This window comes from Bos mutus, chromosome 2 (assembly GCF_027580195.1).
Source record: "Bos mutus isolate GX-2022 chromosome 2, NWIPB_WYAK_1.1, whole genome shotgun sequence".
NCBI lineage: Eukaryota > Metazoa > Chordata > Mammalia > Artiodactyla > Bovidae > Bos > Bos mutus.
Genome location: NC_091618.1, coordinates 14,943,094 through 14,969,927, shown reverse-complemented (window position 1 = coordinate 14,969,927; position 26,834 = coordinate 14,943,094). Strand labels below are relative to the sequence as shown.

At 54.3% G+C, this 26,834-nt stretch overlaps 1 protein-coding gene across 4 annotated transcripts in view; it reads right to left on the bottom strand.

Annotated features, from left to right (window-relative positions):
• The window catches only part of NHSL3 (NHS like 3), a 28,478-nt gene extending 5,390 nt beyond the window's left edge, over positions 1-23,088 (bottom strand). The window contains exons 1-4 of one of the 4 annotated variants that reach the window (XM_070384867.1): positions 22,516-23,088; positions 1,045-1,215; positions 904-959; positions 490-613 (exon numbers count right to left, since the gene is read on the bottom strand). In XM_070384867.1, coding sequence (XP_070240968.1) covers positions 490-613; positions 904-959; positions 1,045-1,215; positions 22,516-22,738 — 574 coding nt within the window. In that variant the 5' untranslated portion in view covers positions 22,739-23,088. Of the gene's footprint in view, positions 1-489; positions 614-903; positions 960-1,044; positions 1,216-3,241; positions 3,431-13,008; positions 13,217-22,503 lie in introns of those variants that run through there. The other 3 variants (XM_070384858.1, XM_070384874.1, XM_070384880.1) reach the window with 3 other exon arrangements.
• Between the last annotated feature and the right edge of the window lie 3,746 nt (positions 23,089-26,834).

Here is a 26,834-nt window from a genome sequence, read left to right as displayed (position 1 = left end):
ACTTTTACAGACTATTAACAACAGCTCTGTGAAAAAAGATTTCCACCGTCAAGTAGACATGGGCAAAACTGGGTTAAAGCTAGATGCTCTTCCGCAAGGTTCTACTAGGTCAATAAGGATAATTTCCATTTAGTGAACACTTACTATGTGTTCTAAACACTTGGCATTTGTTCCCATAAGGTAAGTATTCTTGTCTCCTTTTTATAGAACATCAAACAGAAACACAGAGAGGTAAAGGGTTGGCCCAAGATCACACAGCTGTATCAACACAAGGCTCAAATCCAGGTTTCTCAACTCTGAACTATCCTGCATTTCAGTTAATGTTCATCATGAATCTCCAAGAGGACATAGGGTACTATGTTTCCTGAATTCACTGAGTCACAGAGTATTGGGAAACACTAGATTAGGAGGAAAAGGGAAAGCTGCAGGTGCTGGGTACCCACCACTCCCCCTCCCTTGCCCAAGAATCCCCGGCTGGTGAGCAGACACCTTTGCGCTGGATCATCTCAGAGCGGATGGAGAGCGCGTCCTCTGCCGTGGAGCTCTCAGCTGTGTAGGACGTGGTCTGGCTGCAGAAGGAGATGCTATCATCATCTGGCCCAGTGCGGGAAGACTGTTGGGAGAAGAAGGATCAGCCCAGAGGCATGAGTGGGGATGACCCTTGCCTCTGCAGGCTCCCCCTTTTGAACTTCTCAGATTCACCCCTCCTAGCCTGCCCCAGCATCACCTAGCACTGAGCAGGCATCAACCAGAGCTACCCTGCACCAGCCCTCAACGGGCAACTAGTCTAGTTTTCACAATACAGAAAGGAAACAGATCCAGAAAGGTTAAAGACATACTTGGCAGAGGTCAGTCAAGCAGGGAGGGAGGAAGAGTCAGGACTGAGCTGGGGGCGGGGTGCACCTGTAAGCTCTGGGTGTCTCCATGGTCCCAGGCACTCTTGTTCAGTTTCTGTTTTTCTGAAAGATATCAGAGAGGCATGCTGAGCCAGGCCCCTGACTCTGTGAGCTGAAAGCGTCGCTAGATGGGGAGGGAGGCAATTACCTTGCTGCTGGAGGGAACGGAGCCCCTCCTGGGCCTGCGTGTGTAACTCTTCCAGGTGAGGCGGTCGCCCAGTGGGGAAGAAGACATTGTCCTGGTGGTCGTCCACTACAGACCCTGGCCCCTGGCCAGGCCCCACACTCAGTCGTTTGTCGCTCTCAGCCTTGGCAGAGCCTGGTGGGATGAGGAGGAAGGAAAGTGAGGCCCAAAGGCATCTGGGTCCTGCGAATGCACAGACACTGCAGCAAGGGCACCCACAGTCCCCAGGGTGCACAGGGCACCTGCCTGGCACCCTTCTGTACCAGCACCTGCCCGGTACAGACTTCTAGTCTGTACTCACAACCCACAGTCCCCCGGGTATATACTCCATACAAAAAAACCCCCAGAATTGGGTTGGCCAAAAAGTTCATTCTGGTTTTTCCATAACATCTTATGGAAACCCCCCAAATGAACTTTTTAGCCAACACGATACATACTCAAGCTGTATCCAAGTGTACATATATCTGAGTACCCACAAGACACAAAGGGCCCCATATAGGGGCATATATGCCCATTATATATGCACATAACACCCACAGGCTTCATTTAGTGTGTATACAAACAAATAGCATCCAAGTATAACAACATCTGCGTGCCCACACCACAGAACACCCAGCCCCCAATCCCAGCACACCCAGCACACGAATCCCACAGTCCCCATTCTGTATCTACGCAAACAGTACCATATATACATACAACTGTCACTCAGAGCCCCATGTAAGACACTCCAGTGTACACACAGGCCAGAGCAAATTCATTTCTCTTGTCTCCAGATTCTGAGCTCCACTTTACAGAAAGACAAACCACCTTTCTGTACACCTCCTTGGCCCAGATCCAAAAAAAAGGCACACGGGACACTAGGAATGGGTGGGCACTAACACAGGTCATAACTGGATTCCCAGAAGTCCTGGGGTGTGGGCTAAACCAAGGATATGGCCTCCTGGGTCCCCAACTCACCCATGCAGCTGTCCCTTAGTGAAAGGATAGGCAGGGGAGGGGAGAAGACGGACCCCGGCCCCTCCACTCCCAGATGAGGCAGCTCCAGCCTCTCTTGGGGATCAGTCCCAGGTATCCCCCTCTCCTCAGGGCCCAGGCCCTGATGCCAAGGACCCAGGGATCCATTACAAAGGATCTTGTTACAGGCCCCGCCCATGGAGGAGCTGGTCATCTAATCCTGGGAATAGGGGGCTGTGTCAGCAGTGTGCAGGCCCAGCTCCCCTTTAAATGGAACCCACAACATAAGCAAAAGCTCGGTGTGGGTCACGTGACCTTGGCAGCACCTTGTGGAGCAACAGGAACAAAACAAGCCCTTTAAAGGGCCATGCCCCAAGATCAGGGTCTTCAGTTCAGATATCTGACCTGTCCCTTCCTCCTTCCTCAGCCCAGTCCTCAACAGCTAAGCTCCTGCCCAGGGAATCCTCAGGAAACCCACAAGGTCAGAGCTGGGGGTGTCTCTCAGCAATCCTCTCCCTAATCTCCTGAGTTTACAAGTCCATAAACAAGCCCCAAGAGGAAAGGTCTTGCCTAAGGTCACCCAGCAAACTGCAGTCAGAGCCAAGACTAAACTACAGGTTCCCAGATGGGCCTCCGGAATCACACGCCACACTTTGGCGCCCCCAGAAAGTCTAATAAGCTCTGGCCCCTACATCTTAATCCAGGCCTGAAAGCCCATATCCTAGAAGAAAGTGGGGAGAGGCCCCTCCCCTCAAAACAAACCCCCAGGCCTTCAAACAGGATTTCCCTGACCTGCTCCCCAACTTCCAGGGTCACTACTTTCCTCTCCACTCTGCTCCCCACCTGCCATCCTCCCACACACCTGAGCCCACCTGGGAGGGGGTGCCCTGCCTCTTGGAACTGAAGTACTGGGATGTACCCAGTAAAGTATGAGCACCCCTGGAGGAAGGCAATCCTGCCCGAGGGCTGCAGGCTTCAAGGTCAGAGACACCTAGAGCCGCCCTCGGAACAAGCGGAGAGCAGACAAAGGCAGTGCAAGAGCAGTGGACAAAGGCATCGCGGCCGACAGGGCAGTCTGGCCTCATTACCAGCCCCCAGGCCCCATCCCATGACCTTCCCCGGCCTCGATCCCCCAACCTACAGAAGGGTCTGGCAAATGGGGGTGTCGGGGATCCCTCATCTAAGCCCCCCAGCCACACCCACTCACCCTTCTTCTTAAAGAGTCCGAGGAGCGCCGGGAGGTGGCGGCCCAGGAACACCACCATGACTGCAGGCGCCACTGGGGCCGTCCCCTACGCTGACCTCTCCAGAACGCCCAGCGACGCCTTCTTCGCCAGAACCCAGCGCTGAGGGGACCAGTCTGCCAGAGCCCAGCTGCAGAGCGCCGGCTCCAGCCAGAGGGGGAGGGGCTGCTCCCCAGGTCCTCCTCCCACCTTCGCCACTGATCCCGCCCACCACCGACACCGCCCCCGAGTGCGGGGCTGGGATAGGAACCCTCCCACGCTCCGACAGGGAAACTGAGGCCCAGAGTCTCTGAATACCCCGCTCTTGTAGAGAGGATGACTAGGAGGGTCAGACAGTCAACTCCAGGGCCGCCCAATGCCCACCCCCCACCCCCCCTCGCCACTTCCCAAGTCTTTTTCTAAACAGTCAGGAGCCAGAGCTAAGGAAAGGGTCCCAGCTGCCAGATGGGAGGTGGAAGAGCCACTAGACTAGACTTGGCATGATGCCCAGCCCCAAGTCCTCCTGGCTGGTGAGAGTGCTTCCCTGGGGAAGGATCTCAGAACAGGCAGCAGCCAGGCAGAGGCTCAGGACTGCCTGTGGGGATGGCAAAGCCACTGGCAGAGGTTCTGGAGGAGTGGGAGCCAGCCCAGGACACATGCTGGGAAGCCAGGGAGACACCCATCACGGTAGCAGGTGCTAACAGCCCCTCGTGTGTGTTCAGCCCCAGGTTTTCCAAAGGACTGTCTTCCCACTTGGGTGACGTGACATCAGCAACCCCAGAAGGAAGCACTGTGAACTCTGCAAGGCCACACGGCAGAGGCAGGCCTTCCACACAGACTTCTTGCTCCTCCTGCCCAGGATCCTTCCTGCTGGCCTCACTCTGTTGACTCAGTGACTCTGCTGGGTCACCAGGCAAGGAGAACAGAATTAGCCAAGAAACAGCTCATAGATGAGGTCAATACGAGTGGGGGCAGGAAGGCACTTGCACGGAACTCAGGTCCAGGTTCAAATCCAGCTCCATCACATCCAAGTAATGACCCCTTATGGAAACAAGGCCAATAACTACTCTTTGTAATACATTTGTTTAATCAGCAAATATTTATTAAACTAGTACTAGGGGTTATAGCTGGAGAAGGAAATGGCAACCCACTCCAGTGTTCTTGCCTGGAGAATCCCAGGGATGGGGGAGCCTGATGGGCTGCCGTCTATGGGGTCGCACAGAGTCGGACACGACTGAAGCGACTTAGCAGTAGCAGCAGGGGTTATAGCTAATGGAGAATTTTTACCTTGTTCACCAGTATATCCCTAGTGTCTGGCACATACAATGAGTTCAATAAATATTTGATGAATACATGAATGAGGTGAACTAGTAGAATACTTTCAGATAGTGAAGGCTGAGGAGCTGTGACAGGAAGTGTGTAACTTGAGGGGGCATCAAAGGAAAGCCGTTGGAAGCAAGACCTAAAGAATGAGAAGGAGCCGGCCAGGCCAAGTGCTGGGCACAGAAACTTCTAGAAAGAGGCAACAGCAAGCCTACAGCCTTGAGGCAGGAGTGGTGGGGTGGGTTTCCCAGAACAGAGCAGAGGCCAGTGTGGCTGGAATACAGTGAGCAAGGGAGAGAAAGCAGGTGAGAAGAGGCAGGAGCCAGGTCAGGGAGGGCCCCGTTGGCGCTGGCAGAGTCTGGATTTTATTCAAAGAACCCCAAGAGGTCAGTACTGAAGGTTAAGCTGAGGATTGATGGTGTTAAAACAGATTGCCCCTGGCAACTCCAGAAAGAGTAGCTAGCTGAGGGACTTCCCTGGAGGTCCAGTGGTTAAGACTCTGTGCTTCCACTGCAAGAGGCACAGGTTCAATTCCTGCTTAGGGAACTAAGATCCTGGATGCCATGCCAGGCGGTTCAGCCAAAAAAAGAGTAGCTGAGACTGTGGAAGAGCAGGTCTGTGAACCATAAAGTGCAGTCCCCCAAACTCACCTGAGGACACCCCTCTCTCACAGCACCCTTCTCTCTCTCTGAGTCCCTAGAGATCTAAGACTTCACAGTGGCTCCCATGCCATAAGATCCATCTCTGGTCCTTCACTTGCTGTGCCACTTCTTATGGACGACTCACGAAGACAGCTAGACAGCTGAGTCTTCACTCTCCAGAGAACAAAATTCTGTGGGGCTACAGAGTATATATCCACAGATCACTGAAATCTAAATAACACTTTTAAGAAATAGGCTTTTTTTCCCCTTTGGCTGCACTGCATAGCTTGCAGGATCTCCAATCCCTGACCAGGAGTTGAACTCGGGCCCCAGCAGTGAAAGCCCAGAATCCTAACCTCTGGACCACCAGGGAATTCCCAAGAAGCAGGCACGTTTATCTCCATTTTACAGATGAGGATAATGGACACCAAAGAGGGGAAGCATTATAATAAAGCTGGTAAATGACAGGGCAGCATTGGCACTCAAGACCACCTGAATCCAAAAGCCATGTTCTGCCTGCTGTGCCAGCTACAAACCTGATCTTCCCTCTGAAGCAGAGATCACCCCCACAGATGGGAGGTTTCTTGGCTACATCGTCCACTCTTCCCTCCCTCTTAGGCCAGACCCATCCACCCCTCTTATGAGTCCCACTCAAACAGAAAAGAGCAGTAGACTGACACTTGTAGGGTGATTAATTCATGCTAGGCACCATGCCAGACGCTGGCAGAAGGCAGTCTCTGCCCTCTCAGATCTGACAACAGTCCTTTGAGGTAGGTACTCAAAGGTACTCTCCTGGTAACTGACCTGTGAGGCTCAGAGAGCCAGGAGACTGCCCAAGCTCTGGCTGGCCCCCAAACTGGAGCCTTCAACCCTGCAGGGTCATGCTCAGCTTCCCCCAACCAGGGAAACTAAGGGCTGAGCTCTGCTAAGTCAGGGGCGGGGGGAGCATCAAGGTCCCAGGCCTGCAGCCTGCGGTCAGGGCCACAGCTGCAAATTCCCCAGTCTGATCCAAGGCTCTCACACTTGATAACATCTGGTTCCCCCAGCAACACCCTGCCCCCAACCAACTGTGGCTTGGCCAGGGCCGAAGCCACTCTGAGCCACTTCAGGCACAGGTCGACACACCTGTAGCTCCTCTGGTAAGAGGCTCAGTAAGCTGAGTCTTGGGTGGAGAGCATGCACCTCGCCAAGAAACTGAGGCCCAGAAGATTGAAGGACCTTGGCAAAGGCCACACTTGGAGTCCGTGTTCCAGGACCTTCTGCCCCGGCAGAGTTCAGAGGTGCAGCCGGGCTGAGGCACACCACGCTGCCTCCTCCACCTACCTGCCCGGGGGAGGAGGCTTCCCGGATCTGAGAAGACACCTTGATCCCGGGCACACCTCCCAAGATGCAGGGCACATCAGGAAACACACCTGCAGATACTGTCCACCAGCAGAGGTGTGCAGCTCGCACCTCCAAAATGTCTCACTGGGGCCACCCCCACAGGCGGGCCCCTCACAAACACATCCACAAAGCACACCCACGCCTCCTTACGCCATGTGAGCACCACTGCACAGATTCGCGCAGGGCCCTGCTAGGTGGCTGCTTGTACACGAAGGCAGGTACACGTATCCATGGCTCTGGGGCCCTCCTGAGCCTGGGGACAGGGAGGAATGGGGCAGGGAGCCCCCGCCCCTCCAAGGCCACGTGCACCTGTGCGCAGGCGCACACACTGCCTTGGCAACATCCTCATGGGGTGAGGCCTCAACCTGCCCCATTCCAGAGCAAGGGGCGGGGGCTGTGGCGCACCCACAGCCAGGCCGGCCTGACTCAGGGGAGAGGAATGAAGGGGGAGGGCACAGCTGCCCAGGTGGCCTTGCTCTGGAGCCAGGATCCAGGGTGTTTGGAGGCCCCTGCGTCTCAACCCCTCCACAGCTGTACTGGTGGGCCACCCAAGGCCCAGAGGCCACCACGGCCTTCCTATGGGAGCAGCATCCAAAGCACGGGTAGATTTTATTCTCTTAGAGGCGAGGCAAGACAAAGGGAAGTAAATGTAATTCTCAGGTGGAGGTGCTTTACAGTTCTCGACACACTTTCTCTTCTACTGTCTCGAAGAACTTGAAGAACAAGAAACCTGAAAGGAAGGTGTGAGCTCCCCTCTTACAGATGTGTGCAAGGAGGCCTGTGGGAAAGTGACTTCCTCAAGGTCACCCAACCAGGAAGTGGCTGAGCCCAGAACCCAGGTCTCACTCCAAATGCCAGTTAAGGGGTCAGAGAGGGGGAAGGGGGCAGTAGCTTCATTCATGGCCCAAAGTAGGGGAACTCTGCACCCCACTTCTGCACAATGGGAATCTCCCTTCATTTTCTCAGTGCGAAGCTCCACCCCAGCCTGGGCAGAGCTGACAGGCCAGTTCTAAGGTAAATATTGGGGGCAGGGAGTGCCAGGGACAGGGAGAGGAGGATCCCATCCCACAGGCGCCTGGGGGAACAGACAGTAACACAGGGAGGAATTAGCTACCATAATATTAGTAAATGTCATAATGAGTTTCCGGGTCAGCATCTGTTGCTGACAATGACATAATAATCTCTTTCGGCCAGGGTGCGATTCTTACTTTCCCAAACCCTTTCCTTTGTTCCTTCGAGGCATGATTATCCTCATTATAGATGCCAGAGAGGCAGTCACCATGAAGCCAGGAGAGAAAAAGGCCGGGAGTCAGAAGGTCTGGATTCCAGGCCTTGAACAAACGAATCAGCCTCTCAGGGTAACTGCAAGGTGGGACTAATCCCCACTCATAGAGTGCCTGGGAAAGTTAAAGCCACGCAACCAAGTATAAAGGCAAAGTGTTATCATCAGAGGGACCCTCTGCCTCTCCAGGTGTGGGGCCTTTGTTTTGTGTGTGTGTGTGCACAGTCGCTCAGTTATGTCCGACTCTTTGCAACCCCAAAGACTGCAGCCTGCCAGGCTCCTCTGTCCGTGGAATTCTCCAAGCAAGAATACTGGAGTGGATAGCCATGCCCTACCCCAGGGAATCTTCCCGACCCAAGGATCGAACCCATGTCTCCTAGGAGTGTCTCCTGCATTGCAGGTGGATTCTTTACATACTGAGCCACCCAAGAAGCCCCGTGGGGACTTTTTACTTACAACAATAAATAAGCTAGCACTGACTGATGACTGAGACACACATGGTCTCACTAAATGCCCCTCATCATACAAAGGCACTCCCCTAGGGTTAGTGACCTGTCCAAGGTCACACAGCTAATAACGGCAGAGTCAGGATGTGAGGCCAGCTCAGACTGGCCGCTGCTCTTCCATGCCACCAGAGGCCTCCTCTCCCACCCACTTGCAGAGTGCTCTTCAAATCTCAAGTGGCGTTAAGAACCATTTTTAAGATAAAGTCTGATAAGGGACACTTAACATCAGCTTCCTATCAGCTCCTCAGTGACCTAGCCCCATCTGGTAGCCCTAACCCCCGTTTGGGAGGAAAGGGAGTTCGGATCCCACACCAGATATCCCACTGCCCTGGGAGTCAGAGGTCCTAGGCCAGAGCTCTCACTGCTCCTCCACTGCAGTCCGATCCTGAACCAGGCACTGCCTTCTTCTGGGCCTCAGTCTCTATAAGATGGGAGGGCTGGGGAGACAAGTTCTAAAGAGCCCTTGGCATGCATGACTCTGCCCCTAGAAAGAGGGTAGTGGTCCCTCACTTTGGGTCAGGGCCTGGGGCAGCAAGGGGGTTCAGCTTATCTCAGATCCCTCAGACCAGAGAGGGCTGGCCCAGCCCTTTATCTGGAAGCCCAGGGCTCCAACAAGCAAGTCTAGACTTACAGTTGATCACAGGTCGTCCCACCCTAGTCAAATGAAGGAGATGTAGAGGGAAGGGGGCAGGGGAGGTAACAGGAGCACCCCTTCTCCCAGCTGTGGCCCTGGGGCTCCAGGTCCAGAGGCAGGGGGAGTCTGACTCCACCAATGACTTGCTCCTGTCCCTCAGTTTCTCCATCTGCAACGTGGGAAAAATAAACCCTACCAGGAGGGGGGCCGTGTGTATAAACCTGACAGCATAATGCATGTGGGGACAGGAGGCGGGCAGGGTGCTGGGGTACTGCTCGAGCTCCCGGTTCACATCCTTCACCAGTCCCCCAAACTTCCCAGGACTAACTGCCCAGCTGGCCTGGGGCTGGGAGAATTGAGTTGGATTCCTGAGAACCAAGGTCAAACAATCCTAGCGGGTTCCAACGTCTTTCCAGCAATGAGGAGGCCTCTCCCCATCCATGCTCACCTTTCTCTATGGTTCAAGGACATTTGCAACACGGGGCCGACCCTTGCTTAAAACTCAGTTTCCCTTCCCACTGCCCACCAGCTGCCTCGCCGAGCCCTTGGAGTGTTCAATGCTTAGTCCTCAACCCCTGCCCTCCCTCCATAGTGTTTCCTCCACTTTGCTCCCCACAGAGGGCCTCAGGCTTTCTTCATGAGAGGACCTGCAGGCCCCTCCATCATAGGAGGAAATCCATCTATACCTAAAATAATTAAGAGCGCAGTCTTTGGAATCTGACAGGCTTGGGTGTGAATCCCCATTCAGCAACCTCCTTGCTGAGTAGCCTTGGACAAGTGACTTAACTTCTCTGAGCTCCAGCTTTCTCATCTGTAAAATGGGGAGAACAATAGCTTCTGGCTTGTAAAACGGCTGGAGGACACATGAATTAATTGATGTAAAGGGTTTAGCATAAAGGTTTATCTCTGCATAGGACTTCCCTGGTGGCTCAGACCGTAAAACGTCTGCCTACAATGCTGGGGACCCGGGTTTGATCCCTGGGTCAGAAGATCTCTTGGAGGAGGAAATGGCAACCCACTCCAGTATTCTTGCCTGGAAAATCCCATGGATGGAGGAACCTGGTAGGCTACAGTGCATGGGGTCCCAAAGAGTTGGACATGACTAAGCGACTTCACTTTCTTTTTTATCTCTGCATTATCTCTGCTACCATCCCCCAGTCAAGCAGCCTCAGGCACAGAGCCTTGACAGCCCTCTGTGGCCCATACAGCTCAACATCTGATTAATCCTGGGTCCGATCTTTTCTGCCATCTCCTCCCAGTGTCTCTGCAGCTGCCACTCCTTTTCCACTCCCACAGCCCTCACCCTGCCCCAGCCCTCACTTCACCACCTCTCCCCTGGATTACTGCAACAGCCTCCAGACTGTTCTATGAGTCTCTACTCTCAACACCCCACCCCCCAACCTGTCCTGCCGGCACCTGCCATCCTCCTAACACACCCCTTTCATAGGCTCCTCTCTTGCTCAAACACCTTCATTGGCTCCCTGTGGCCTGTAGACTGCAGCCCTCTCTGTTTGCCTGGCATTCTTTCCCCCATCCTTTCACAGACCAATCCAATAAGTACTGAAACCTCAGTCCCATACCTAGGCCTGTGTCAGCAGAGGCTGAGGCCAGGGAAGCCTCAGAATCCTCAGCAGAAATAAAATTAAAGACTGAAGTTTACATTCACTTTTTCTCCTCCCAGGCACACGGAAGAAGCCTCAACTATGTTTCTTTCCAACCTCCATACTCAATGTCAAAGCCTTTGTTCGTGACCATACCCACAGCTGAAGTGCAACCTTGGCCAGGTTCTCTCATCTAATCAACAGTTAACAATACAGTTAACTTTTTTCTTTTTTTTTTTGCCATTCCACATGGGCATGTGGGATCTTAGTTCCCTGACCAGCAGTTGAACCTAGGCCCCTGCAGTGGAATCACAGAGTCTTAACCACTGGGCTGCCAGAGAAGTCCCAACAGTTAACTTCTTTAATACCAGCTCCCCAGTTTTCTAACAGACCCCAACCCAAAAGCCTTTTAATATAGCCTAGAATATTCCCTAGTCCCCACACTTACTTCTGTGTTGCTTTGACATCGCTTTCTGGGTTTTTAGGAACATCTTCAAAGCCTGGTTGACCCTTGAGTTGTAGCAGGAACTGAAAGAACACAAGGGCTACTAGAAGCCCCAGGCCTCTTCCTTAAGAGGTGGAGGGCAGAAGACTGTAAACACAGCCCTCTTAATCTCTCTCCCCCACCACAAACGGTCACAAGTCTGGACCCACAGTTGGTTCTCAGGAAACCATCAGATTAGAGTGGCCATCTGAGGGCAGATGAAGATCCCCAGCCCCAGCCCCACCCACTCGGTGCAGATTCCAAGAGGAGAGACAGGTGGGCACAGGCCAGATTTCAGGATTACTGGGACAGGGAGCCTGGAAGGTTCAGGAGTCTCTCATCAACCCAGCTTCTGAGGAACCTCAGAGAGCATACCAGAATTTAACTAACCTTCTTCCTAATAACCATGATTATTCTTCAGACCACTGCAGGCAGTGAGCTTGGATAAGTCTACCTTCTCTAGACCTCAGTACCTTTCACCATGAAATAACCAGCTAGAAACTGCAAGGATCCCAAGAAGTCACCTAAGCTACGCTGCCCTAATTTGACAGACAGGCCTCCTCTAGGAGCCAGGGACGTCCAAAAAAGTGAAAGCAATTTGCTCAAGGTCACTGAGCCCATACCAGAGACAGCTGGAGAACCCAGACCCCCTAATTCCCAGGCTTGGTCCTTTCTGTCGCCCCCTGCCTGGAGGGATGAGATCATCAGGCTCAATTCAGAACCTCTAGGAATGTGGAACCTGGGAAGACATGAGGGTATTCTCCCACCACAACAGGGAGGCCTCCCTAAGCCATCTTCTCTGAGAGTCTCTCATTCCCAAAGAGCAGCAGACACCAGACTGTTGGAGACCCCTTATCTTGTAGGGTAGGGGGTGGCTCACTGTCCTGCCCCTACCCCATGTCTGGATTCACCAGGTGAGGGAACTAGGCACTCTCGACAGCCCCTCCTCCACAACACCCCTTGGGACGCGGGGATACCCTGAACCGCCACACCCGCTGGGAGAAACCAGGAATTCCGGCTCCCAGCCCTAGAGCTGGAGGCCTTTCCAATTCTGCCCCCTCCCCCCGACTTGGAGGATGGAATGTGACACGCGGAGGGATCCCGCAGCACGCCGGGAAGGGCTGCGTTCCAGCTCGGTGGCTGCACTGAAAGGGGGAGATGCGGCAGCGACCACGGGGACCGCGGGTGGGAGGGGAAGGGGGACAGATAGAGGCAGCGGCGGTGCGGATGGGGGTGGGGAGGGAACCCAGAGAACCAGTCCGACTCCCGATCACGCCAGATGGAGGCGGCCCGCGTCTCCAGCCTCTGGTTTCCTGCTTCTCCCCTTCACCTTTGTCTCCCCCTCCCTCCTGCAAACTTTCAGCCTGTGGGGGCTAAAGCCTGGGGACCAAATGTGCGTGCGTGAATGTGTCTGTGTGTGTATAAGTGCTTTAGGGCCTGGATGGTTGTGCAGTTTTGAACCTGTGTGTACATATGTGTGCCTAAGATGTTGGGCAACTCTACCTACATGAATGATTGTGCCTGAATCTGTGCGTGTGGTGGTGTTTGTGTGGCTGTATAAGCCGTATACATAGGTAGGTGTTCCACTCAGGATCTGTGGGTCCCACGATGGTGTGGGTGTGAACGTGTGTATGTGATTTTGTGTCTGCATGGCCGTACGTCTCAGTGGGTGTTGTGTATGTGACCGTGTAGATTGTGAACATGTACGTGTGCCCGCCCGCGGGTATTCGTGCGTACATGTGTCTGTCTGCATGTGAGGGGTGGGGTCTGTGCGGGGGATTCCCGGCCCCCCCAAACTCACACCCGACAAGCCCCGGGAGAGGGCAGCAGCGGCGGCGGCGGCTGCGGCAGGCAGACCCTCCTCCCCGCCTGCCCCGCCCCCACCCCCAGCCCCTACCTGCCGGCCGCTTCGCCGACCGCCCGAACCGCCAGAAGCTGCGGGCCCGGGGGCCGCTGGGGGCCTTCCTCTTGTGGTGTGAGTTGCCCATGGTGGGCGCGGGAGCCGGCGCGGGAACCCTAGCGCAGCCCAACCAGCCCGGCCGCCGGGCCCGCAGCCACAGGAGGGAGGCAGAGAGAAGCGCGGGCGGCCACCGCAGGCGCCCCCAGCCCCGGCTCGGCCACGCCCCCAGGCTCTGCGGCCAATGACCGGGGAGGGGCGGGGCCTGTTGAGGGGCGGGGCCTGGCGCTGCTCCGTCAGGCTCCACCTCTCCGAGGACCTGGGAGACCTGCTGAGCCGCCCCGCCCAGTTGCTCTGGGAACGGCCGGGCCTGTCCAGGTGGGGCCGGCGGGTCGCTCGCTTTCCCAAGCCAGGGACTGCCTCTGAGGATTGCAGTGGAACCAAGAGAACTAGGGGCCCAGGCTCCAGATAGGCGGGGTCCGGAACCTTGCTGCTGCTAGGGACAATCAACCACTACCCCGTGAGTGTCACGTGTCTGCGTATCTCTTGTCTCTGCTTGTTTGTACAAATATATTTATCTGACTATATTTCCGTAGTAACTGTTTTCAAAATAATAACAAAACACTTTTATATAGCACTTATTGTGCCAGGCACTGTGATAACTGCTTTCATGCATTACTTCATTTCATCCACAATTCTATTAAGGTAGGTATACTTTTTATCATCTCCATTTTACAGATAGAAAAACTGAGGTTCCATGAAGTTAACTGATGAGTCCAAAGTCAAACAGCATTAAGCTACAGAGCCAGTACTCAAACCCAGACTGAGACCAGTACCCACTGCTTCAAGCTACCTACCCCTCCACTTTATCTGTGCCTCTCCATGACCTTGAAGGACACATACTTGGATATTTGTATTTGTGTGCTTGAATGTGGCTGTGTACTTGTGTATCTGTAACCCTGAACATGTGGGTTCCTCTTTGTGTAGTCATCTGAGTGTGACCGCATGCCTGTGTCCATATAATTGAGTCTGTTTACACTGGTTTGGATTTGTGCTTTTGCATATTTGCCTGTGTAATTCTGACTCTCAAGCTGGTGGAATATCACTGATTTTTGTGTATTTGAGTGTGTAACAGTCTGCTTCTGTGCATGTAAGTGAAAAGGTTTGTCTCTAAGACTGTAGAATTTGCATGTGCTTTTGTGGATCAGTATGACTGTGCAACTGTCTATTTGATACACCCATATCTGGGCTTCCCAGATGGTGCTAGTGGTAAAGAACCCTCTTGCCAATTCAGGAGACATAAGAGATGCAGGTTTGACCCCTGGCTCGGGAAGATCCCCTGGAGAAGGGCATGGCAATCCACTGCAGTATTTTTGCCTGGAGAATCCCATGGACAGAGGAGCCTGGTGTACAGTCCATAGGGTCACAAAGAGGTAGACACGACTGAAGCGACTTAGCATGCACACATATACCCATATCCACATTCGGGGGGGTGTATGTATAAGTAATGGAGCACATGGGTAAACATACATGAAACAATACATGTCTATGTATCTATCGCCCTCTCTCATCTCCCTTATACAAGTCTGTTTTTCAAAGCCCAGGCCAAGCTTTACGTTCTCTGAAAGCCTTCCAGGTTGCCTAAGGCATTTACTTCTCATGTTCTCACAAGTACCCTGTGTCCAGAGACCTGCCCAGGGCCCTGCATACTGAGCAGTGACTATCCTTTATGATCACTCTACCATCTCTCCAACCGAGGGCAGCCTGGTATAGAGAGAGCATCCGCTGGGCTGGGAGTCCACAGTCCTCAGTTCTAATCCCTTTATGGCTCCTCTTTCTGCCACCTGGGCAAGCCCCTCCACTACACCATACTGCCTCTTATGCCCAGTGGCTCTAAGACACCCTGTTCCTGCCCTGCAAGATGGGAGAATTAAAGCTGATCCACACCCTCCCTGAGGCCCCTCTCTTGCTAAGAGACTGAGGTTGACAACAGTGCAGTCCCTGGGGGCTGGTATTTTATTCATCCACCCAGAAGATACTTACTGAGCACACACTGTATACCACGCTGTGTGCACCAGACTCCTTGCTTTGCACAGAGAAAAGGGTCCCAGTGTCAGAGCTAGATGAGACCTCAGAGATCTGCTGGCCCAATTCCCTTAATTTACAGGTGGGGAACCTGAAGCCCATGAAGGGAAAAGGTGGTACGGGAGAGAGCAGAGAGAAAACACAAGGGTAAAATCCAAACCCCGTGGCATGAATGGAGTGAGGACGGGCACGCAGAGAGCTTAGACGATGCCATGGCCTTCACAGACCTTGCAGGAGCTAGTCCCGCCCACCAGTTCAGCCTCATCTCTGACCACACCCCTCTCATTCTCAGGGCCCCAGGACACAGAACTGCTTGTGGCTCCCCACTGCACACCTCCAGGCCTCACACATGCTCCTTCCTCTTCCACCTCTGCCTGTCTCCAGGGCCCTGCTAGCCAGTGTTCTTCTCCATGTCTTCTTTGCCCACCTCCTTCCTCAGCCCAGTTCTCGGGGCTCCCCTCTACTGATACAGTACTGATCACACCCATACCAGCACTCGTTTCAAAGCAACGACCAGAAAACAAGTTTCTCCAAGACAGTGATCCTCTCATTCCTCTTAGTAGCCCCAGGCTCAGATTGTGTCTGGCACACAGTAGGTGTGCCCCACATGCTGAACAGAAACTGGCGGAGGTGGTGGTGATGGCACCTTAAGTGCTGGTGGAGGTAAAGAGGCATAGGCGGAAAAGGCTAAGGCACTTCCCCAGTCTTATATCCTTCCACTGCAAAGGCTGTGCTTTGCTCCTGGGTGCGGCGGGGAAGAGTACCACCAATGAGCCAAGTGCCCGGGAGAGCCTAGGGTATGACTGGTGGGAAGAAGTAGGTGATATGGAAGACAAATGGACCAGAACTCCTGGAACCACAAGACAGGGCTTGAGTGTCTCTTGACCCTCGCCTGGCTAGGGACCTGGAGGAGAGGCAGGAGATCCGACTTAGAAGAGGCCCCACCAGCAGCCTCCTGGGAAGCATGCACTTTGCCAGAAGATTCAGGGTTTGAGCCCTTGGCAGGCTGAGCTGTCTCTGTCTGTCCTTCCATGCCAGCACAGAACACCCTGCTGAGTGACCCTACTTGATTAATGAAGGCCCCCAGGACAGTGGATGAAGCCCAGAGTCCTGGGGAGTGTAGTAATGGGGGGAGGTGGACAAGGAAGCTGCTTCCACCCACTTCCTTCCCCAAGTCAGCCACAGGGCTGGAGGTAGGGTCTTCGGATGGGGCAGAGGGGTGTACCTGCTCTCCCCACCCCAGCACATTCACTGCAGCCTCAACAATATACAATGCCTCCTCTCATTAGTTTTATTCAGCATGTGACAGGCCAGGAGCAGCTGAGACAGCTTTGAAGGTTTGGGGAGAGGGGAATTTCCAAGGGGCAGGTGGGTGGAGGGAGGCTCCCCCTCTGCCCTCTGCAGACAACAGATTAAGAGATTTTTCTGGCCACAGGGTGTAGCCGCCCCAGAGCAGCAGATCTCACTGGCAGCCCTACCTCAGGGGCAGAAAGTTGTAGGGTCGGGGGGCAGGCCCAGCCTGAGGGGGATTTCCAGGAGAACCTGGGCCCTGTGCCACGGGGGTGGGCGGGGAAGGGGGCCTCCTTGAGGAGGGAGGAGAGGCAGTTGAAACAGCCCCTGAAGGTGTCAGAGCTAAGGAAGGGGATGAATGAGGCCTTCTTGGCCTCGCTTTCTGCTCCTCTCATCCCACCCCGGTAGAGGCCCCTCTCTGCGACGGGATTTTCCATCTGAAATCAAAACAAAGGAGTGGGGAAGCTGAGGTCAGCCTGGCAGATGTGGGCTCCTGTTCTGCCTCCAAGACTGACTGGCAGTATGACCTTCAGCAAGCCACTTCCTCCTCTGGGCCTCAGATGCCCATCTGTATGTGCCATAAGGGCTCCCCATGACATCTCAGGCCATCAGCTCTGAGCACCTAGGATCTGGAGATGCCCATGCCCCGTATCAGACTACCCACTTATCACCTGAAGCCAATTTTTAAGGCCAGGCCCTGTGCTGGGCAGGGCAGAGGAAAAAGACAAGTCAGCCCAGCTCCTGCCCTCAGGGTGTTCAGAACAGTGATGTCTGGTGATGCCTGTGCTCATGGAACCGGACAGCCAGCTGGCCCCAAACCCTTGCAGGAGCCTTGCCTGATTCCAGCTCTGCAAATGCCTCAACCCCAGCTTCCCCTCATCCTTCCATTATAGTTCCTATTACCTGGGGAAGCCGTCTTTGATTCCCCCGGGATCTCTCTGTCCCTTCCTTAGTTACCCTTCTTGACCCTTAATTACTTGCTCACTGTCTACCAACCCCCTCAAATCGAGAAGTTCATGAGGACTGGGACCTTGTCTTTCTTTCATCCCCAGGACAGAGTCTAACCCACAGTAGGTACTTAGTACCTAGTATTAAAAACTTAAGAAGTATTTGTGAAATAAATTAGCAAGCACCGTCTCCCATCTGGACCCAGGGTGGACAATGTTCATCCCTTCAGACGGGTCTGGAGGAGGCAGACCCAGACTCCTCTGGGGAAGCCACACCCCCATGGACGCATCCCAGCCCATATGACATTAGTCCAAGCCCCAGGCTGAGGACGCTGAGATGCCCCTCCCCACGAAGAAGGTGCCAGAAAAGCACATCCTGTCCAACTCCAAATCGTTTGAGCACCCTGCTCTGGAGTCCGGGGCAGTGATTTCCCCGGGAGTATCACAGAGTAGATGACACTGGACGAGGTCTTGAGGATGAATAGGAGTTCTGGATGGAAAAGGGGAGGGAACACATCCTCGGTGAGATCAGTGCATGCAGTGGCACCAAATGTGGAACTGCGTGAACTGTGTTTATCGACAGGCAAACAGATATCACGCAGACCTCAGAGGGGCAAAGTGACCACTAACCAAAGTGCCTTTGGGTCCTCAGTTTGCTTTAGAGCCACACAGGCCCCTTCCTCAGCAGGAAGACTCGGCACCATTCACCCCACATTCTTCCCACCCACCTTCCTATGATATCCAGGCCACTGGGTCCTGATGTCACGTCCACCCGACTGACCAGAGATAGGCTCTTTTTCCCTTAACACAGCTCCCACCCCCAGCCTCCCTTCCAGCTTGCTCCTCCAGCCCATTCTCAAACCCACAGAATTCTAGAATGAGAAAGGGCCACTAACAGTGGGGGCCATTAAACCCCATCTTTATTAAGAGAGTGTCTTTGCCAAGAGTCGGGCAGGACTTGGCAAAGCAGAACTCACACTCAGGAGTCTCTCCATAACCCCATGCCAAGGACAGTTCGCCATGAATGAGGGCCAGAGTTCATGGGGTCAAATCGGCTGAACCTGGCAGAGTACCTCCTAAGTTCTATCAGTACCCCCACCCCTAGCCACTGCCCTCTGCCTGAGAGAAACCTTCAGGAGGGCTGGCATACATCTCTCCCCAAAGGTGGTCCCAAGCTCTACAGTTACTCCCCACCAGAGTAAGAAACACTTCCAACCTCATATTACCTTGTGTGGGCAGTGAGGCCTCGGGAGGCCAACTGTTACTGCCACGCTGTGTTCATCACTCCCATGCAAGTGACAACCATGCCTGTCTTGTCTCAAGTATTTGCCTTAGCCTGACTTTTCACTTTTCACTCTCATGCATTGGAGAAGGAAGTGGCAACCCACTCCAGGGTTCTTGCCTGGAGAATCCCAGGGATGGGGGAGCCTGGTGGGCTGCTGTCTATGGGGTCGCACAGAGTTGGACACAACAAGCGACTTAGCAGCAGCAGCAGACCAGTGCCTGACACTATATGGTAAGGAATATGTCTCTTTCACCCTGGAGGAGGAAATGGTAACCCACTGCAGTATTCTTGCCTGGAGAGTCCCATAGACAGAAAGACAAGCAGGCTACAGTCCATAGGGTTGTGCAAAGAGTTGGACATGACTGAGTGACTGAGCACATGTCTTTCTCAAATGAATGAGGCTGAATGACCTTGACCAACTTACTTTTACCCTCTGAGTCTATTTTCTCACCTATAAACTACTTCCCAGGTTGTTGAGGACAACAGGGAAAACATTCATGAAAATGCTTGGCCAGGGTCTGGCACATAGCAGCCTTCATGTTCCCCTTCAAACTAGCCAACACCCTGCCTTCCTTCCACACCCTGCTTACCTCCTCCAGGAAGCCTCCCCCGATTATCTCCCGGGCTCCAGTCCTGGCCTCTGTCCCAGAAACACTTCCTCCCCACATACTTGTCTAGAGTCCAGGTGATATTTCTGAAAAATATGGATTCCTGCTTGTTTTGTTTTGTTTTTATGTTTTCTGTGCCTGTGTCCTCCACTGAACAAAGGTAAGACTCCATCTTTTTTTTTTTTAAGACTCCACCTTCTGTGTAAGCAATGAATTGTTTTCCAAACACAAGTAAGAATAAACTCAGCCAACACTCAAGTCCTCAGCATCACAACAGCAACAATTTCCTGCCATCTGCACCACACTCCACAGTTCACAAGGCACTTGCATGTCTGTTATCTGATTTGATCTTTGAAACACCCCTGTAAAGCCAGAATTTATCATCTCTATTTTACAGATAAGGAAACTGAGGCTTGGAGGGGTTACTAACCTGCTGGTATTACATGGCCCAAGAGAGCAGCAGATCACGGCTCAGGCCAGAGTTGTCCTATCAACCTCAGAGCCCATTCCTTCCAGACTGGGTCCTTAAAACTCAGGCGAACAAATTCACAAACACAATAACAGCGACCCCTTACATTTCTATGGTGACTTCCCTTGCATGTAATTTTCACATCCTCTTTTGTGAGAGTCTTGGAGAGAAAGCTCACAGACCCATCAAGGATATAGGTCTACCTGGACGGATACCCCAGTGAGAGGGTCCTCTCTATTCCAAAGAGGGTAATGGAAACGATGAGACCACAGAGAAGTTGCCTGCCTGGTGACACCAAGCTTGCTAACTGCTGGGCCAGAATGTGAACTCTCATCAATTTGCCTGCCTCTGATACTATGCCTACTCTACCAAGTTCCCTCACTTTTCTCTGGGCCTCTTCCCATCTGTAGAATGGGTTGGATGAGGGGATTTTTAAGCCTTACCCCCTGGTCTGTGTCTTTGGGTAAATGAAGAAAGCAGGACCAGTTCTGGAGTCAGATGACTTGAGTTAAAATCCCAGGTGGGTAAATCAGTCACTCACTGTTCCTGAGACTCAGTTTTTTCATCTGCAAATGGGTATAAATGAGATCATGGATACGTGGCTTCTGGCACATTCAGAATAATAAATAAATGTCAGACTTCCTCTCTTTGCTTTTTAAGTGTGTGGCAGGGCAGTGAGGGGAGCAGGGAAGATACAGGCTCAGAATCTATACCAAGCTCAGTATAGATTTACTGGTATTTTCCCATGTACAGTAGGGGACTCAGATTAGGGAAACCAAGACCTGCATCTGTGGATCTTTGGTTCAGCACCTGGGAGGGGGGACCTCCTAGGAATTTTGTGTGTGTGCCTCTTCCCCCTCTCCCCAAATCTTCATTCTAAACATTTTCCCCAGAAAGAGTTAAGCCTTCTTTGGGCTTCCCCTTCCGGACCAGCGGTGCCAGTGGAGATTAGAGAGATCGGATTTATTTCTCTTCATAAACAGAAAAGAAGTTTGGCCAGGCAGGTGACAAAGAAACAATTGGAATAATAGGAGGTTGGAGCAAAAGGAAACAGGACTTCCTCCAGACATACCTGGGGCCACCCCAGACCTGGGGAAACAACAGCCAGTGGCAGGGAGGTTTGGCCCACGCACGTGGGCCCAAATCAGGCCAACCTGCTGCCCAGAAAGCCCAGTGCTACCCAATACCAAACATAAGGCCGGGGGACGTCTGCCACTGACCCAATGACCTCTAACCAGGCTGTCAGAGCAGGGACCTACAGAGTCAGTTTTCCTGTCTCCCCCTTCACCACCACCACCCCACCCCCACCCTAGGCTGGTCTCCCAGTGGACCTCCTAGCCCAGGTCCACTGGCCTAGGCTACACCATTAGCCTTCATTCTCTAACCCTGACAGTGGGACCACAACCCATCTTGTCCAGTTCTGCCCCAGGACTCTGTGAATGAGATGGGGATGACTTCAGGCTGAATCCTGGTGGAACAGCCCTGGGACAGGTTTCATGTATTGTGGGAGCTGCCCTTGGAAACATCCTCCTTGCAAACCTTCCCTCAGGGCCTGGCCCAGTGACCTGAGCCCCAGCACCCAACCTCCATTTGAGGCTGGGCTGCAGGGATGCAGGGCCCATTTCCAAAAGGAAGATCAGGCCGGATGCAATCACACAAGAGGCTTTTCACCCTCTTCCTGACCCCAGGAAGTGTTCTTTCTAATTCTCCTCCAGAGGAGGTGGTTAAAGGACACTGGGAGGGTAAACACAGCGGAATGGGATGGGCCTGCACACACCGCCATTTCCTCACCTCTGGCACTAACACTGCCAGCAGGAAAAGTAGACTTCCTAGGATGGCAGCCCCAAGGGAGCCCCACCCTCTGGCAGAGACTCATGCCCTCCCCCTCAATCAGGAGACACAAACAGAGGGGAAGATGAGGGGAGAACCAAGCAAGTGCAAGTGGCCAAAAGAAAAGTGACCCCGGTAGGCATGGGTCAGGTCAGCCACTCCTGCCCTCAGGCTGCCCAACCACCAGGCCAGAGGGAGCCTACAGGCAGAGAACTAGCTGTGGTAGTTCAGGTACCCACCGCTGTCACAGATACAGCTTCTCCATTAACTTGGGCCTCAGTTTCCCCCCTCTGCAAGCACACTTCCAACACAGGAACAACGTTGGGCTGGGGGAAGGAGTGGTGGGAGGGGCTGTTGGCTCAAATCCCGAGCTCACCACCCCAGGAGGTGGATGTTTGCGTTTGGCCCAGGTGAGTGGTAAGGGGGGGCCAGGTAGGAAAAGCTAACACTGCTAATAACGTAAAGCATGTCACTGCTCCGTGCGGGTCCAGTGTGGGGCTGGCAACCCAGATCCCCCTCCACAGCTGACACACCTTCTGAGTGCAGTTGACTTTCCAGACCCAGAGGAACCCCCACCAGACATGCAAGGCCACTTGCCTCTCCCATTGGCCCCAATCCAGAGTCAAGTCTCTGACCCCCTGACTCAGCAGCAGAGGGCAGAACCTGGGTGAGCCTGGGGGAGGGGGGTACTGCCTCACCGTCCCAAGAGCCGGGCGGCCAGCACTTCCAGACTAAGCCGGGGGATCCCTGCCCCAGTCGGGGGTCCCCCCACCCCTAGAGCGGGGCTGGGTTGAGTCTGGGACATCAGGAGCGGGGTGGCGCAGAGTCGGGGTGCTCGGACCGAGTCCCGGCTCTTCGCTCCCCCAGCACCAACGCCTAGGAAGTCAGCACCCTCCGGACACGCCGCGGACCCCCAACGGAGCCACTCGGGCCGCACCCCGGGCACCGCCCCGCGCCTCCCCAGGTGCCCGGCCGCCTTACCTCGGCCCTTACCCTTGGCCTTCCTGGCCTTGTCGTCCGCCTTCTTGGCCCGGGGGGCGGCCGGCTCGGCGCCCTCGGCCCCCGCCGCCTTCTTCTTGCGCCGCTTGCCCCGCAGCCAGCTGAAGGCGCGGCGGAGGCCGGACGCGCCCGAGCGAGACTTCTTCCTGCGCGGGGGGCCGCCGGGGCCCCCCGGCTCGTCGGCCGCAGGTGCGGCGGGGGACGCGCGGGCCGCCATAGCGCGGCGGGCAGACCTGGCGGCGGGGGTCAGGCCCCCTGAGGCGGGGCGCCCATGGGCCGGGGGCGAGCGGGCGGGCGGGCAGGCGGCCGCCGCGCCGAGACGCGCCCGGAGAAAAGTTTGGGCGGCGGAGGCAGAGCGGGCGAGGAGCGGGCGGGCGGCGGGAGCGGCGCAGGAGGGGCCGCGGGGCGGCGGGCGGGGCGCGGAGGCCGGCCGGGAGGGACGGGGCCGGGAGGGAGCGGCCACGGGGCGGGGGCGGCGCTGCCTGCGGCCCCTCCCGCCTCCTCCGGCCCGCCGGCCGGGGTCCCGGAGCTCAGGGGCTAGCGGAGGGAGAGGTCCGGTCCCCAGGGAGGGTGGTCACCGCGCCCCCGAGCCGCGGCGGGGGCCCGGGCCGAGAGGGCGGGGTCGCGGGGTGGGCGTGGGAGGGGGCGGTACCGAGGTTCAGTCCCGGCGGGGCCATTGAAGAGAGCAAGGTTCGGACGGAGAAGTACTGGCGCTGGGGTGGGGGTGCTCAGAGAAAGCGGGGAGAAAAATGCTGGGGTTGGATCCCAAGAGAACTTCGTGTCCTGAGTTCTGTCCAGAAAGAGATGGGGGATTCTGGAATCCTCTTTCTGGAGTAAGGGGGTTCTGAGAATGCTTTCCAGGATGTGGGTGGTATTGGAGGTTTTGCTCTAGAGACAGACTTCAGACCCACCTGAGACCTGGAGCTTTCTTCTGCAGTCTGGCAACTCGGAGTCTCCTTTCCCTCCTTTCCCCTTCCTCACCACACCTTCCCCCAGCCCCCATCAATCCTCAGTGTGGAGCTGGGACCCATGCTTCCTGGGTTCCTGCTTCACCCTTGGGTGGCAGGTGACAGGATGAGGAGAGCCGTGCCTCAGTTTACCCTTGGGCCAGGTTGTGAGTCCCCAGAGCACTAGTGTCTGGGTCTGGATTTTCCACTGAGATGCTCAGTACTGATCAGAACTGATCTTGGACTTGAACTCACAGCTTTATAAGATGCTTTGAGATCCTCTGCAGGTGACAGGTGTGACCGAGGAAGCCGGTAGAGAAAGGAAGCCTTTAAGAATCACAAAAATGCTATGCTTTGTTTCCTCCAGGCCTCTGGCTCTTTATTGTAGCTGAGGGAGCCCTTTTGTATGATCTGATCCTACAAGAGGCTCTGAGGGAGGCAGGCCAGGGAGTGATACCCATAGTACAGAAGAGAAACTGAGGCCAGAAGAAGACAGATTGCCCAGGAGCATGGAGGGGGTCATCAGCAGAGGAATTAAGATTGACAATGTAAGTCTTGTCTCTGCCTGGTTCCCAGGAGCTAGAAATTGCCCTAGGGACCAGCTGTGAGATCTTGGACTCCCTTTTGACTCAGAAGGGCATCATGATCACCCCACCGGTTAAAATTTGTCTTCATCATCCAGCCTGACCTTGGTAAAACAGCCTTCTCCTTGTCCTTACTCAGCCTAGTCAGCCCTGGTGTAGCGTCAACAGCACTCACTATGATATTGTAGAAGGATTAGAGTGAGCAGTGTGACCTTTTGAACTTGCCTTAGCTCCCTGGGTAGGGGCTCAGCTGTGGCAAACCTGGGCCATCGGTGACAACTCCCCTCCCACACACACACATGTGGTGGGCCTGGGGCAGATCACTGTACTTACTGGGCCCCAGTTTCCCATCTAACCGTCGTCACTCATTTGCTTTCAGCCCATAATCCCAGAGCACCCATTCCAGATCAGTGTGCATCACTGGGCCATGCACAGGGATCACACTGGGCTTGTCCTCATGGTGCTCTCTGCCCCCTTCAGCACTAGGTACGTATCAGAGGAAAAGTGATACCGGAGGGACTGATGTTTTAAGAGCAATGCATAGAACCTCAGCCTGTTAGATAATATGGATGGACTAGAGAGGAGAGAGAAGGCAAACATACTCTGGCTTTTGGAAGGGGTGATTAGGAGAGGAATAGTTGGGCAGCCTTGCCCCCCACCCACCCTTTCAGCACCTCTTTTTCCTGGTGGCCAGACTGGTTACACAGTTTCAGAGCCCAGTACAAAATGAAAATGCAGGGCCCCTGTTCAACATTTATTACAAATTTCAAGAAAGTAACAGCAGAGCATGATCAAGCATGGGGCCTTTCAGAGAGCAGGGCCAAGTGGACTATGCGCATGAAGTTGATCCTGCCAGTGGCTCATATCCTCAGCGAAGCCTTCCCCTCAAACCACAATCCCCAGGAGTCAACTCACAGATTAGGTCCCCTGATTTGGAGGTGGGGAGAGAAAAGGGAGTAGGGAGAGGTCAGGGCTGTATTCCCTTCACTGCTTCTAACTCCAACACCCAGACGCTCTCACCTCCCATCTCCAGCCACCCTTAATCCGGCAGCCCGGCTTTCCTATTTGTCCCCTGGCCTGATAGGCCTGATTCTGAGCCCCTCAGGGCTAGCTGGAACAGGCTAGCCTGCAACACTGCTCTCTGGATTCACGATTCTCAGCTCAGCTACATTTCTTTGCCGTCCCTCTGGGCAGCTAAGGAAACTGACTTCCCAGCAGCCCCTGTCGGCAGAGCCCAAAGTCCATCCTAGAGCCAGGCTGTCACCTGACCAGGAAGGAAGCTGCCAGCCTGTCCCCAGGGAGGAAGGAGCCATAACCAAGCTTAGGGCTGTAGCCCCTGAGGTCATCCAGCTTTTCTCCCTCTGTTATTGTTTGTTATGTTGTTGCTCTCTGACTGTGCCCCATGGCTTGCAGGATTTTAGCTCCCCTACCAGGGATCAAACCCAGACCCTCAACAATAAAAGTTCAGAGTCCTAATCACTGTGCCAACAGGGAATTCTCTGTTCCCTCTGTTTGTGGAAAACTCAGGACCACCCCAGGTGGGCCTCACACCAATCCAACATTCCCTGATCCTCCGATCCTCGGGAGACCTGCCTTTCATAGGATCCAGCTTTGTCCTCTGCTAGGTCTGGCCCATGGACTTTATTCAGACTGGGCAGCCAGGCCAAGGTGTGGCTGAGCCACCCTCATTTTACAGAGAACACCAGGAAGGGTCTGTAAATCAAGCAGCCCCTGGTGGGAGCACCTGTGGCTTCCCTCCGTTCTTAGACCAATTGGAGGGTGGAGCAGTTCCGCAAAGTTGATGATTTTGAGAGATTAACAGTCCTATTCCATGGATAAGAAAGCCTAAAGAGAGGTGGAATGACTTGCCAAAAGACACACAGCTCCCTCTGGGCAGAGGTGAAATTTAAAACTGCTTTGTGTTCCTGTGTGTGTGTTTTCTAATTGATCACTAGCTTTGTGCTCCTGCCTCACCCCTGCTGCTTTCAAAGGTTGGGAAAGGAAAGTATTTATTCTGGGGCCACATCTGGGCCTCTAGGAACTTCCAGAAATGTTCTGCTTAACTTCAGATGCACCTGTATGCATCTTTTCTTGGGAAAGAATGGGTCCACGGCTTTAGCAGACTCTCTAACCTTTGATCCTTTTCAGTGGGAGAAGATAGAAAGAGGCTCCTTGTGTTTGATGTCCTCCACCTCTTCCCTCCCTAACCTAGGAGTTGGGGGACCCTGCAGGTCTCATCCCCACCGTAGGCACTCCTGTGCCCCTACCCTGTGGCTCCTGGCATCTATGGCAGTGTGTCAACGTTTCCAACAACCTCCCTGCTGAGTTCTTCTTTGATACTCCCGGGATCTCTTAGAATCAGGCCCAAAGCCTAATTCCACCCATTTTCCCTGCTGGGTTGAGAGGTCCAAGGTGTTAGTGGCATGTGTGGAAAGGAAATGGAGTTTTGTGGGCTCCCTCCCAGCTCCAAGTTGCTGCCAGCTCCTGGGAGGTTAAGGTAGGGAAGGGAAGGGAAGAGAGAGAAGGTGGGGGGCACTGAGAGAAAGAAGAGGTTGCTGCAGCCACTGCCCAGTCTCCACTGTGGAATGAACTCTGATTCCTCACATTCTTTCAGCCACTATCTCCTGAGCACCGGCTCTGTGCTCCAGGCCTCCAGATTGACCTGTTATTATTCTATGATCAGATCATCATTCTGAGCTGTCCACAGTATAGACAAGTGGGTTTCAATCTTTTTCTTTTAGGAGTGGAACTTTTATTTTTCCTTTCAAACAAAAGCCCGCAG